The sequence below is a fragment of the Bombina bombina genome, chromosome 5 (genome assembly GCF_027579735.1).
Source record: "Bombina bombina isolate aBomBom1 chromosome 5, aBomBom1.pri, whole genome shotgun sequence".
NCBI lineage: Eukaryota > Metazoa > Chordata > Amphibia > Anura > Bombinatoridae > Bombina > Bombina bombina.
The window spans coordinates 47,910,040-47,923,791 of NC_069503.1; the positions used below are offsets into that span (position 1 = coordinate 47,910,040).

The window sequence follows — 13,752 nt, forward strand, 5'->3', positions numbered from 1 at the left end:
TAGATATGGAAGGCAGTGGGCATTGACGCCATTGGCGTTCTCCTGGATCCCTTGTCACACACTGTCAGAACCTTTCAGGGCTTGCCTAACACTCATTTTTATGCATATCTACAGTGTAGGCACTACGTAAACACTCTTATAGCCCAAGACCCTGGTTTTTCTCTCCCCTGTCGCTATTACTCACACAGCCTTTAAATTTCGTCAGTTTTCCCTGTCTCCAATCTATCAGGGACTGCTCAGATGCGCTCAGATGCGCAGCAGACACCACTGTAGTGCACATATGAGAGGTGACGGCATAGTTGACATTACTGCTGATGACATTAAAAACAGCTTGATTTTGGCCAAAAAGGCTAGTCTGGCGATTCCCCACAGAGAAATGCAGACTAGATTGCTTAACGGTGATTACCCCGGCACGCTTGGCACATTGGAACCTTACGTATCCAAACAGATGTATTAAGTGTTCTCTGCGCAAACCCACAATTAGCCATTACTTCATTGACTGCCCATGTGTCAGACGTTTCTGGTGCCAGATACAATACTGGATCAAGATTGCACTGAAAATTGATGTAACCTAAACTTAAAGGCAATATACCTATTTGGGTGGGAGGGACAGATTGGTGCCATGCAGGTTCTGCTTACCCTGTGCATCCTTCTGGCTCGTCAGTGTATTCTGGCCCTCTGGATCACTAACAATCCCCCCTCCCTATCTCAGTTTAAACACCGGTTACTCAGACAACTTTTTGTAGAACAGCTTTACACCAAATTGGACACAAGATGCAGATTGAAGTCATTCTTGAATAAATGGCAGTGCTTTATACAGACTCTGCCCCTTACACTACAACATCACATATTACAACCATTTTCACATCATGAATTGTTTTTGGAGGCATCCCTCAGGGGAGACTGGAGTGTAATTGGATGGGAAGAGACCATTGGATGGGAAGAGACACTGATTGAGGGCTAACATCTCCCGCATTTAGAAATAACTGAGTACTAGTACTGCATTGTGCTTTGGATGGCGGAGTTTGAGGAGTGGAGAGAATTCCCCCCCTTTCCTTTTTTTTTTGGGCTATATATTTGGAGAGTATTGCTATTTGTTAGTTGTTTGCTGCCAACCTGGAGATGGGCGCACTTCTAAAGACTGTCAAGCATTGTTATCTCTATATTTATGCAACGGTATAAATATATAGCTCTTTTACATTGTCCAAAGCCCTAAACTAAAAATAAAACCCACCCAATAAACCCTTAAAAAAAAACTAACACTAACCCCCGAAGATCCATTTATAGTTTTGGAAGACCGGACATCCATCCTCATCCAGCCAGGAGAAGTCTTCATCCAAGCGGCAAGAAGTCCTCAACGAAGCCGGGAGAAGTCTTCATCCAAGTGACAAGAAGTCGTCCTCCAGGCGGGCAGAAGTCTTCATCCAGACGGTATCTTCTATCTTCATCCTTCCGACACGGAGCTGCTCCATCTTCAAGACATCTGGCGCGGAGCATCCTCTTCATATGGCCCCAGCTGTACACAGAAGGTTCCCTTTAAGGGACGTCATCCAAGATGGCGTCCCTTGAATTCCGATTGGCTGATAGAATTCTATCAGCCAATAGGAATTAAAGGGTAAAAAATCCTATTGGCTGATGCAATCAGCCAATAGGAATGAGCTCACATTCTATTGGCTGATTGTAACAGCCAATAGAATGCGACTTCAATCGGAATTCAAAGGACGCCATCTTAGATGATGTCCCTTAAAGAGAACCTTCAGTGTATGGCTGGGACCGTATGAAGAGGATGCTCCGCGCTGGATGTCTTAAAGATGGAGCAACTCCGTGTCGGAAGGATGAAGATAGAAGATGCTGTCTGGATGAAGACTGCTGCCCGCCTGGAGGACGACTTCTTGCCGCTTGGATGAAGACTTCTCCCGGCTTCATTGAGGACTTCTTGCCGCTTTGATGAAGACTTCTTCCGGCTGGATGAGAATGGATGTCCGGTCTTCCAAAACTGTAATGAGCAATGTAAAAGAGCTAAATGCCCTTATAAAGGGCAATGCCCATCCAAATGCCCTTTTCAGGGTAATGGGGAGCTTAGGTTTATTTATTTCATTAATATAATTTATTTAATTTTAGTGTAATGTTAGGTTTAACTGTAAGACGTGTTAGGTTTTATTTCACAGGTAAATTTGTATTTATTCTTACTAGGTATTTAGTAAATAGTTAATAACTATTTACTAACTACTAAATTGAATTAAAATAAATACAAACTTACCTGTGAAATAAAAATAAAACATAAGCTAGATACAATATAGCTATTAGTTATATTGTAGCTAGCTTAGGTTTTATTTTACAGGTAAGTATTTAGTTTTAAATAGGAATAATTTAGGTAATAATTGTAATTTTTATTTTGAATTATTTTAATTAGGTTAAAGTTAGTTGGTGTTAAGGTTAGACTTAGGGTTATGTTTAGGGGTTAATAACTTTAGTATAGTGGCAGCAGCGACATTGGGGGCGGCAGATTAGGGGTTAATAAATGTATGTAGGTGTCGGCGACATTTGGGGCAGCAGATAAGGGGTTAATTAGTGTAATGTAGGTGTCAGCGATATTGGGGGCGGCAGATTAGGGGTGTTTAGACTCTGGGTTTATGTTAGGGTGTTAGGTTTAAAGATACATTTTCTTTCCCCATAGACATCAATGGGGCTGCGTTACGGAGCTTTACGCTCCGCGATTGCAGGTGTTAGGCTTTTTTTTGCCGGCTCTCCTCATTGATGTCTATGGGAAAATTGCACATAGCACGTAACAGCAGCTCAAAGCAGCGCTGTTATTTGTGTGCGGTATGGAGCTCAACGCAGCCATATCGCCTGCAAATGCCGGGTTTTTGCAAACCTGTAATAGCAGCGCTATTAAAGGTGAGCGGTGAGAATAACTTGCAAGTTATTATCGACCACTCATAACGCAAAACTCGTAATCTGGCTGGAAGTTATTTCATTTTCTTTACATAGATAAGTTCTTAATGAAACTTGGATTGCATCAGGTGAAGAACATGTTAAAATGATGTTTGATTTATCCGCCCTGCTTGGCAAATTAATTAAATTTATTATCCAACTTATATCTTTTTATTATCTATCTTTTTTGTTGATATTGAAAATAAACAATTTAAAAGAAAAAAAGATGCGCATCTTACAATCACCTATATTGTCATATTCAGGTGTCTTTCTATTTGTGTATTAAGTATTATCAGTATTTTGTCACAACCTAGCCACCTTTTTATTTGTGAGAAAAACAGTGAGAACTGAAGGGGTCGGAAATGTTTAGATAAATACGTTGGGATTTGAGAGAATTTCATACACGCTCATGGAACGCCCATGTTCAGATCATTTTACAAGAAAACATCACAACAATTACGCTTTGTATTTTGTATTTATAAGTACAAATGGTGATGTGTTTTTTTGTCAGATCCCTCAGCTCTTTTGACAAACTTGCATTTAAGGCAATAAGTGCTTACTCTTAAATAACTCCATGTGCATGAGCACAATGTTATTATATGAAACACATGAATTAATACCCTCTAGCTGTGAAAAACTGTCACATGCATTCATATAAGAGGCAGCCTTCAAGGGCTTAGAAATTAGCATAATAATCTGGGTTGGTGAAGGTCGGGGGTTAATTTGACATTGTTTTACTATATGTACTGTTAAAGGGACAGTAAAGTCAAAATTAAACCTAAATGGATTAGATAGAACATGACATTTCAAACAACGTTCTAATTTACTTATATTATCATTTCTGCTTAGCTCTCTTGATATCTTTTGTTAAAGAGTAATCCTAGGTGAGTTAAGGAGCATGCACATGTCTTCAGTCTGCAGAGATTTCAACAAAATTTATATAAATGTTATGCATAGTTATAAACACTGCTGCACAGAGTGCTAAATACACGTGCACGCCCCTAAGCACATATCATCCTCCTAGGTTTATTCTTTAACAAATGATACCAAAAGAACAAAGCTAATTAGATAATAGAAGTACATAAGAAAGTTGGGTAAAATTGCTGCTCTATCTGAATTATCAGCGTTTAATCTTTCACTTTCAGATTTGGCTTCTATATTTGACGATTTATTTCTAATTATTCTGTGATATTGTGTTTTTAATTATACAAAAAAACACAAAATACTGGTCTGGATTCCAATCAATTTTATTTACATGAAAAAACATTGTATATCATTATATAGTAAACAGCAGCATTACATGATATATGCACACAATGGTATAAATATACCTAACACTTGTGCTCTTGATACAAAGGGATTTATCAGACATATAATGTTCCCTTTATATATACAGTATGTGCTATTATCAGTTATTGTGGCTTCTAACTAACATGAAAACATCTAACAGACATAATATCAAGTTACAGAACATGACATACATATTACATACCCAGTATACATGTAGGTTATAGTAGCCATTTAAATTAAACTGATTATGATCACATGACACACATATTACATACCCAGTATACATGTAGGTTATAGTAGCCATTTAAATTAAACTGATTATGATCACATGACACACATATTACATACCCAGTATACATGTAGGTTATAGTAGCCATTTAAATTAAACTGATTATGATCACATGACACACATATTGCATACCCAGTATACATGTAGGTTATAGTAGCCATTTAAATTAAACTGATTATGATCACATGACACACATATTACATACCCAGTATACATGTAGGTTATAGTAGCCATTTAAATTAAACTGATTATGATCACATGACACACACATTACATACCCAGTATACATGTAGGTTATAGTAGCCATTTAAATTAAACTGATTATGATCACATGACACACATATTACATACCCAGTATACATGTAGGTTATAGTAGCCATTTAAATTAAACTGATTATGATCACATGACACACATATTACATACCCAGTATACATGTAGGTTATAGTAGCCATTTAAATTAAACTGATTATGATCACATGACACACATATTACATACCCAGTATACATGTAGGTTATAGTAGCCATTTAAATTAAACTGATTATGATCACATGACACACATATGACATACCCAGTATACATGTAGGTTATAGTAGCCATTTAAATTAAACTGATTATGACCACGTATGTACCGGTTACTGATATTGTGTCTCATTAAATAAAATCAGTGTCCCCTCAGTAATTCCTCTGGTATATAACATGTACAATGCTAAGCATCTATTGCTATAATAAAAGGTTTATCCACATGATGTGCACATTAAATATATCTCCCAGATGTCAATCATTTGAGACTGATGCACTTGTTTATATAATTCTCTAACACTCTATTCATATAAAGACTCCTTTTTTCTGTAAATGTAATTATTTCCTCCCCTATGTAAAACAAACGTACAACTCCTAACACTGGCATATTAATAAACAACACTGGGGGTGCTTTGGTGGTGAATGGTTGTGTAAACTGGTCAGTATGAGGACAGATCTGTATATTCCTGTGTGGTGTTTGGATTCTATCACATTGATATGAGAGAAACTGAGGTGCACATATATAGAAGAACAAAGGACAGCAGGAGAGCACTTCCAATCTGGGGCTTTTATAACTGGGATTTAGAAGTATTATTTACAATAGGATCATTTTTTATACTTCTATTTAGAGAGTTTGTCCTCTTTAGGATAATTGTAAAAAGGTTTGTACACTGTGTATATAACGTTTATTTGTGTGTAAATATTTGGTGTTTTGTGATACCTGATTTCAATAAAAACCCTTTTTCCACTTTCTAAACATGTGAAAGGTTTCTTCCCTTGTGAATCCTTTCATGACTTTTCAGAAATTTAATTTGTATAAAACTTTTTCCACACTCTGTACATGTAAACGTTTTTCTCCTTTGTGAATACTTTCATGAGTTTTCAGATGATCCATCTGTGTAAAACTTTTTCCACACTCTGTACACGTGAAAGGCTTTTCTCCTGTGTGACTCCTCTCATGATGTTTCAGATTCATCATTTGTGTAAAATGTTTTCCACACTCTGTACATGTGAAAGGCTTTTCTCCTGTGTGAATCCTTTCATGAGTTTTCAGATTATGCATTAGTGTAAAACATTTCCCACACTCTGTACATGTGAAAGGCTTTTCTCCTGTGTGAATCCTTTCATGAGTTTTCAGATTATGCATTAGTGTAAAACATTTTCCACACTCTGTACATGTGAAAGGCTTTTCTCCTGTGTGATTCCTTTCATGGTTTTTCAGACTACTCTTTTCTGTAAAACATTTTCCACACTCTGTACATGTGAAAGGCTTTTCCCCTGTGTGAATCCTTTCATGAGTTTTCAGACTACTCTTTTGTGTAAAACGTTTTCCACACTCTGTACATGTGAAAGGCTTTTCTCGTGTGTGAATCCTTTCATGCTTTTTCAGATCACCCTTTTCTGTAAAACTTTTTCCACACTCTGTACATGTGAATGGCTTTTCTCCTGTGTGAATCCTTTCATGATTTTTCAGATTATTTATTTGTGTAAAACATTTTCCACACTCTGTACATGTGAAAGGCTTTTCTCCTGTGTGAATCCTTTCATGAGTTTTCAGATTATGCATTAGTGTAAAACATTTCCCACACTCTGTACATGTGAAAGGCTTTTCTCCTGTGTGAATCCTTTCATGAGTTTTCAGATGATGCATTAGTGTAAAACATTTTCCACACTCTGTACATGTGAAAGGCTTTTCTCCATGGTGAATCCTTTCATGCTTTTTCAGATCACCCTTTTCTGTAAAACTTTTTCCACACTCTGTACATGTGAATGGCTTTTCTCCTGTGTGAATCCTTTCATGATTTTTCAGATTATTTATTTGTGTAAAACATTTTCCACACTCTGTACATGTGAAAGGCTTTTCTCCTGTGTGAATCCTTTCATGAGTTTTCAGATGATTCTTTTGTGTAAAACATTTGCCACACTCAGTACATGTGTCTGGTTTCTCACCTGTGTGTATTTTGTGGTGTTCTAGTAGATGAGACTTCCAGCTAAAGCTTTTCTCACATTCTGTAGATTTGAAAGATTTCTCCTTTGTATGAATCATTTGGCTAGACTTAAGACTTTCCCCTTCTTTTAAATCTTTTGAAAACTCAGTAAATGTGTGGGGTTTATCCTCTGGGATAATCATTTCACTAGATAAGTCATAAATGTTGTCCTCTTGTTTGATGACTAAATTACTCTCTGTACATAATGATTGCTTCCCAGTTCCTGCCAATTCACCATCTTCTTTAAATATCTGCTGTGATATCCCCAATGTTTGTGAATAGTCATTAGTGTCTAAGACTATTGGAGTCTGTGGTATCATTCTAATGTTTCCTGTAGTGAAGGATGGATATGAACTATTCACGTGTTTGTCTACATAAAAAGAAATGGAATAAAGAAAAATTAGAATGTTTATTTTATATAATATAATCCATCTCAATAAAAAAACATTTTTTATACTCAACAATGTCTTCCGGTTTGTATTTTTAAATTTATTTACCTGTAAATCACAAATTAAAAAGCATGACATAGAATGTAAACATTACTACATCATAGTGAACTAAATTACTGATAAAAACAAGTTATAGGGCCGCATTAAACAACGTGTGTGTGGATAATGTTCACAGCCAGGGAACAAGTACATCTGTATTCTGGGCAAGAGAGGTGGCATCCACTATCCTCATTTAACATTGCACAAGCAACTGCACATACAGCCCTGTCTAACCCATGCTCACCCAGTTGGGTGAGAACATGATGCCTTAATCATCACAGACTAATCATCAGTGTGAGATGTTTTGAGAGGGTAAGAAGCAGTGACATTATGAGAATCTTTAGCTTTTGGCTGTGGTTGTTCTATTTATATAAACAGTCAAAAACTTTATTAGTTTAATAAAACTCACTGTAAAATTAAGCACACAAATCAGTGGTGGTTCTGGGATGTGGAACACTGGGGAGTTGTGGGTGTTCCATGAGTGAGGTCTGGGCAGGGGAAGATGGAGTTGCAAGTGTTCTGAGTAATGAACCAGGTCAGGGGGTGAGGTAAGGCAGTTGTTGGACATGAGCTGTCTAAAAGGACAGAGGGGGGAGTAGTATTTTTCCCTCCTCCTCAGCTCAATGGATAGTGCTCCTTCTTTATAACGGTCACTGACACAAATGTTCTTAAAGACACAGATATAAATATAATAGTTTATATTTGTTTAATGAGTGATTTGTTATTTTTTCCGAGTAATTAAAGTTAGCATAATATCTATTTTACTCACCTAACACATATGAGTTCATGCTGATAACAGGCTCCAATGTCTTTGCTCAGGAAGAAGGTTCCCTTATTCACTCCAGTTACATCAATACCTGATATCTCTCAGTGCTCTGGCCGTGTCTGTAAAAAGAATATTAAATGGTTTAGACAGATAATAATAAATAATGGTTCCGATTAACTGTATGTATGGTATAATTAAAGGCACGCATAACAATTCATGTGATACAGATCAGCTGTTTAGGTTATTACATATGTGCTATTGATTCAGCACAAACATTTAGTACAGGTAGCTCTGTGGGTGTTATAATTGCCCCTTAAATATTAATCTTCCCAGATCTATACAACATAATGGTAGAAAATCTATTTAAGTGGAGCCATATCACAACTTTATAAATATATTATAATCTTTGTTTTCTATCATTTATATGAAACAATATTTTCTCCTGAAAGAAATGTTAAATATCAGTTGTTTAAATATAAGTTAGATTGGATATTGCACAGTATTGGTATTGTACTTCTTACTAATTCTCACTGTCAGACATTTTGTCATGTGCTCCACCCCCAGTCCTTTAACTTCTCTTGGTCAATACTGAGTTGTGTTAAATCACACTGCAAAGGGGTGTGGGAGAGATAGGCACTACAATGTTCATTTCAATTGTTATCTTGGATAGAGTTAGGAAAAGAAAGATTTTTTTTTGTTTACATAGAGTGATAATATAATGAGATGTTCTTTTGGCAAATTCAGGCCATTTAAAAAGGACCATAAAATATAGAATTACAAAACCACAGATGCATAATAAAAATACAATGCAATAAAACTTACTATGAATTTAAAAGAGCAGTAGATTGTTTTCTGATAAATGTAGTTCTGCACCTGTACCATGTGACAGCTATCAGCCAATCAAGAAAATAGAGAGACGCACTCACTGAGACAGAACAATAGCTAGAAAAACTTCTGTGCTTGTCCACAAGGCCAGTGCCACTCAGGGTGCAGTCTCTTTTTGCACACTATGCCTTTTCACAGAAAAAAAATATCCTGTAGCATATCAGTCTGATCCTGCCCAATGACAGTCCAGCACCGAAATACCAGGCAATTCCTCACTGAACAAGAGAAACAACAAACCCCAGACGTACGTTTCGGCCTCTCTTGCTCTTGGGTCTCCCTAAGAGTAAAAGGGGAAACCAGACGTTGACTCCTTGCACACATGCCCTTAGAGAGATACGACTGCACCTCACTGACGAGGCCCACAAAAGGCCGAAACGATCGTCTGGGGTTGTTGTTTCTCTTGTTCAGAGAAGAATTGCCTGGTATTTCGGTGCTGGACTGTCATTGGACAGGGTCAGACTGATATGCTACAGGGTATTTTTACTCTGTGAAGGGGCATAGTGTGCTAAAAGAATATGCATCTGAGTGGCACCCTAAAATGAACAGGCACTGAAGTTTTTCTAGCTTTTGTTCTGTCTCAGCTGAGTGCATCTCTCTTTTTTTATATTTTTTATGGCTATCAGCCAATAACAGACTCCTGTACCATGTGACAGCTATCAGCCAATAACAGACTCCTGTACATGTGACAGCTATCAGCCAATAACAGACTCATATTTTTATATAATGTGATCTCCTGCATATGCTAAGTAGGAGCCGGAGCCTCAGGTCATTTAAAAGGCTGTGTACAATTTAATAATGAAAATAAATTACAAACAGCAAACAGTTATTTTACATAAAAATAAAGCTAAAGGAGAAATTTCCCATACACTTTATACTATTTTATACACCGGTAAAACAAGTCATTAGAAACACATTAAAGGGACAGCAAAGTCACAATTACACTTTTATGATTCAAATTTAAACAACTTTCCAATTTCCTTCTATTATCAAATCTGCTTTATTCCCTTGGGGACCTTTGTGACAAAGCAAATAATGCATTTTTTTACCTGCAGCTGGGCAGTAACTGAGTATAACTTTTTACACAGAACTTACTCTGGTGAACTGAGGAAATTGTGAGGTAAAATATCTTCCTTTTTTACATAGAGATGCTCAGGTGATGTTTTCTTGTCAGCTTTTTACAGTTATACTGCATCAGTTTCAAGTGATTTAGCAAATGAGTATTATGTCCCTTTAAATAAGAACAGTTGAGTTTTTTTTATATAAACTCAGTTTCTTATATGAAGTAAATTATTTTATCTTTATCATAACAAAATACAGAACAATATTTTCTCATCATTATATAAAACACAACAGTGTGAGGCTGTTAATAAAGATTTATGTCAGGTTTTGCACATTACCGTTTAGCAGAAGCTCTGTAAGTATGAAGTCTCTCTGGTTCCTCCTGTGATATCACTGAGTGTTACACAGATATTTATACTAATGTGGGAGTGTCACCTTTCTCTGTGTGACTCACATGAGTACAACTTGTCAGTTGGGAGACAATGAGAGGGTCACACCTGGGCTTTTGTTCTCATATAGATGTCTATTGTCCCCTCTGGTGTCACATGAATACAGAGTCCCTGCCTCCCCCTCAGGGTGTGATTATCATATGGATAAGTAAGGAGGAAACAACAGTTTATTTAAATGTCTGAGATGTTTCTGTTGTGTCCTAAAATATCTCAGGATACAGCATTATATTATGTTTTTATTGATGGGAATTGTTATTTTAACATAATTTAGTTGCAAACAGATGTATAATATATTTTACTAGATACATACAGTATGTGATACAATGCTGAGTATTTCAATATTAATACCTTGACCCTTATTGTTTGTTAACCAAGTGTACAGTTTCTTTTTATAATCTTTCTAGCATGCATTATATTTCTTATATATAATGTGTGTGTATATATATATATATATATATATATATATATATATATATATATATATATATATATATATATATATATATATATATATATATATACACACTGGTAGCCCTCAGTTTACTGCGGGGTTAGGTTCCAGAAGGAACGGTTGTAAATCAAAACCGTTGTAAATTGAAACCCAGTTTATAATGTAAGTCAGTAACACCTAATACATTATTTTAAAAGCTTTGAAATGAAGACTTTAAATGCTAGACAGCATTATAAACCTAATAAAATAATCACACAGCACAGAATATATAATTAAACTAAGTTAAATGAACAAAAACATTTGCTAAACAGCATTATAAACCTAATAAAATAATCACACAACACAGACTTCACTTGCATTTTTCTGCAAACAGTTCTTTCTTTTCATTCCAATCTGGACTGAGTTATAGACAGGAAGAACTTCTTCCTTTGAAATGTGCTCAATAGCTCAGGTCTAGTTAAACTGATTAATTTCAGTTTGCTTGGCTTTGCTGCAGCACAAGCGGACAGCTCCACCTACTGGCTTTTGAATAGCAGTCACATGACTGGAAAAAAGGTTGTTATTCTGAAGCAGTGTAAATTGAACCATTTTAAAACGAAGGCCACCTGTATATATATGTATATGTTTCTTCAATCAAGGACTGCACTCGCTGGATTTAGGCAAAAAATTAGTTATTTATTATATGGTGACGTTTCAGGGGTTTGCAGACCCCTTACTCAGACCAAACAAAGTGCAAATGAAAATAGTGACTTTTAAACAACATAAGCCCCACCCATCAAGAAGTTCAAGAAATTGCGCCAAAACCAGTTATCATGGCAATCAAATGGTTGCCAGGATACCCGTGACTAAAAACAGTATACAATTGTATAAATAAATAGGGTGTATCCCCTACACAAAATATATACATACCCTAATCCAATTCAGTGTACAGTGAATAAAGTTCAAATATCATTCATTAATATTATAGGGGATTCAATTTAATATGTCATATTATTCAATCAAGTCCTGCAACAATCAAACATCAGCCCTAATCTGCATATAAAACATCAAATAATGCATCCAATTGAGAGTGCGTGTATAGAATTAAAATATATTCCAAAGGTGATCATATGACATCAGACAATTATATTACTTAGAGACGTGAGGCCAGAAACGAAAGTGTCAAACATTTGGCCAGATACGTTGTTGTCTAACAATATACACATCACAGAGAATGAGGACAAGTATTAAACATAATCAGCTATGTGAATCTTAGTGAAAATCCAACCCATCTACAATAATTTGTTGAGACCAATGCTGCATTAAAAAAAGAGGGGGTGTTGGTTACTGCGCAGTGAAACTCTATTAAGCCTATAAGAAAACAAGAGGACTCTCCAACCTCTAAGATAAAAGTAAATAATTTAGAATAAATTGGTTACCAAAGGGAACCAAAAAATTCTGGTATCATAGGCACTAGTGAAAGCTTAAAATAGTGATGTTGCTTGTTTTCAAAAACGTATAAGTGTGATATAATGTAAAAATTTAAATTTAAATTAAAATTCTAATATGTGAATAAATGTGATAAATTAGTGTCACAATAATTTGTGTATTGCAAAATCTGCATAAATTTAATAACAAGTAAAAAATAAAATATACAAATAACAAATACAAAAAGAATATTGCAGCAGATACAATTAAAAAAGGATATTGCATCAGATACAATTAAAAAATGTGGCCGATACAAAAATATATTGCAAAAGAAACAATTTCGTTGATCAGATGCAGTTGAAGTGTAGTATACTATTTGCAACAATTATTATATGAAGAATAAGAAAAAAAAAAAAAAGATAAAAAACAAAAAGCTTAGATGAAATCCACTTGAAACCATACAATCAGATAAACCGATTCCGATGAACAGTTTGGATGAATATTGCTTGTCTCGTCTCAGTTGAAACATCCAGGTCTGGCTGGAACGAGATAAAGGACCAATCAAACGACAGAAAGAGGCACCAAATTAAGGTCAACACTTTTACTTACACCGAAAACGGTGATGAAGCGGATGATTCCCTCTTTCAGGTACACTATCCAACGATACCAGCACTTAGATAGGGCGTCTCAATATGGCGTTCATGTGGAAGATAAATTTTCATCCGAATCACCTTTGTGAGCAGGTAGCCGAAGTCTGGTTCTACGGAAGCCTTGAGGGGACAAAATACTTGCAACAAAGAGCAACGCGTTTCAACCCGCTAAGGGTCTTTTTCAAGCTCTCAAAGTATTAGAAAATTGCCTATTTAAAGCCCTCGGAACAATTTCATTGGTTAAACACAGTGGGTGTGAAGTTTTTTTAAAATTGTATATAACAAGTTAGTAGCAATACTATTCTACCATCATTGGTTATCAGACAAACAAATACGGAACATATAATAATAAGACAATAGTGGGTATAAAATATTTCAAAATTGCATACTTCAAGTTAGCAGCAATATTATTCTACCATAATTCATTGTCAACCTGACATATTCTGCGGCACACATGATCATAAATTCGGTACATAACCAATCCTTACTGATATATTTGAATGAGTTAAAATCAAATTAAATTCATGCAGATCCACAAGGATATAAACGACTACGTATATGAATTATTATACGTA

At 35.7% G+C, this 13,752-nt stretch overlaps 1 protein-coding gene across 1 annotated transcript; it reads right to left on the reverse strand.

Moving 5' to 3' along the window:
• Nucleotides 1-392: 392 nt before the first annotated feature.
• Nucleotides 393-7,093, reverse strand: LOC128661284 (gastrula zinc finger protein XlCGF26.1-like; the record flags this gene model as incomplete). Its single annotated transcript, XM_053715557.1, has 2 exons — nt 393-554; nt 5,876-7,093. Coding segments are annotated over 2 exons (1,380 nt in total), but the record flags the coding sequence as incomplete, so codon positions are not given.
• Nucleotides 7,094-13,752: the final 6,659 nt, after the last annotated feature.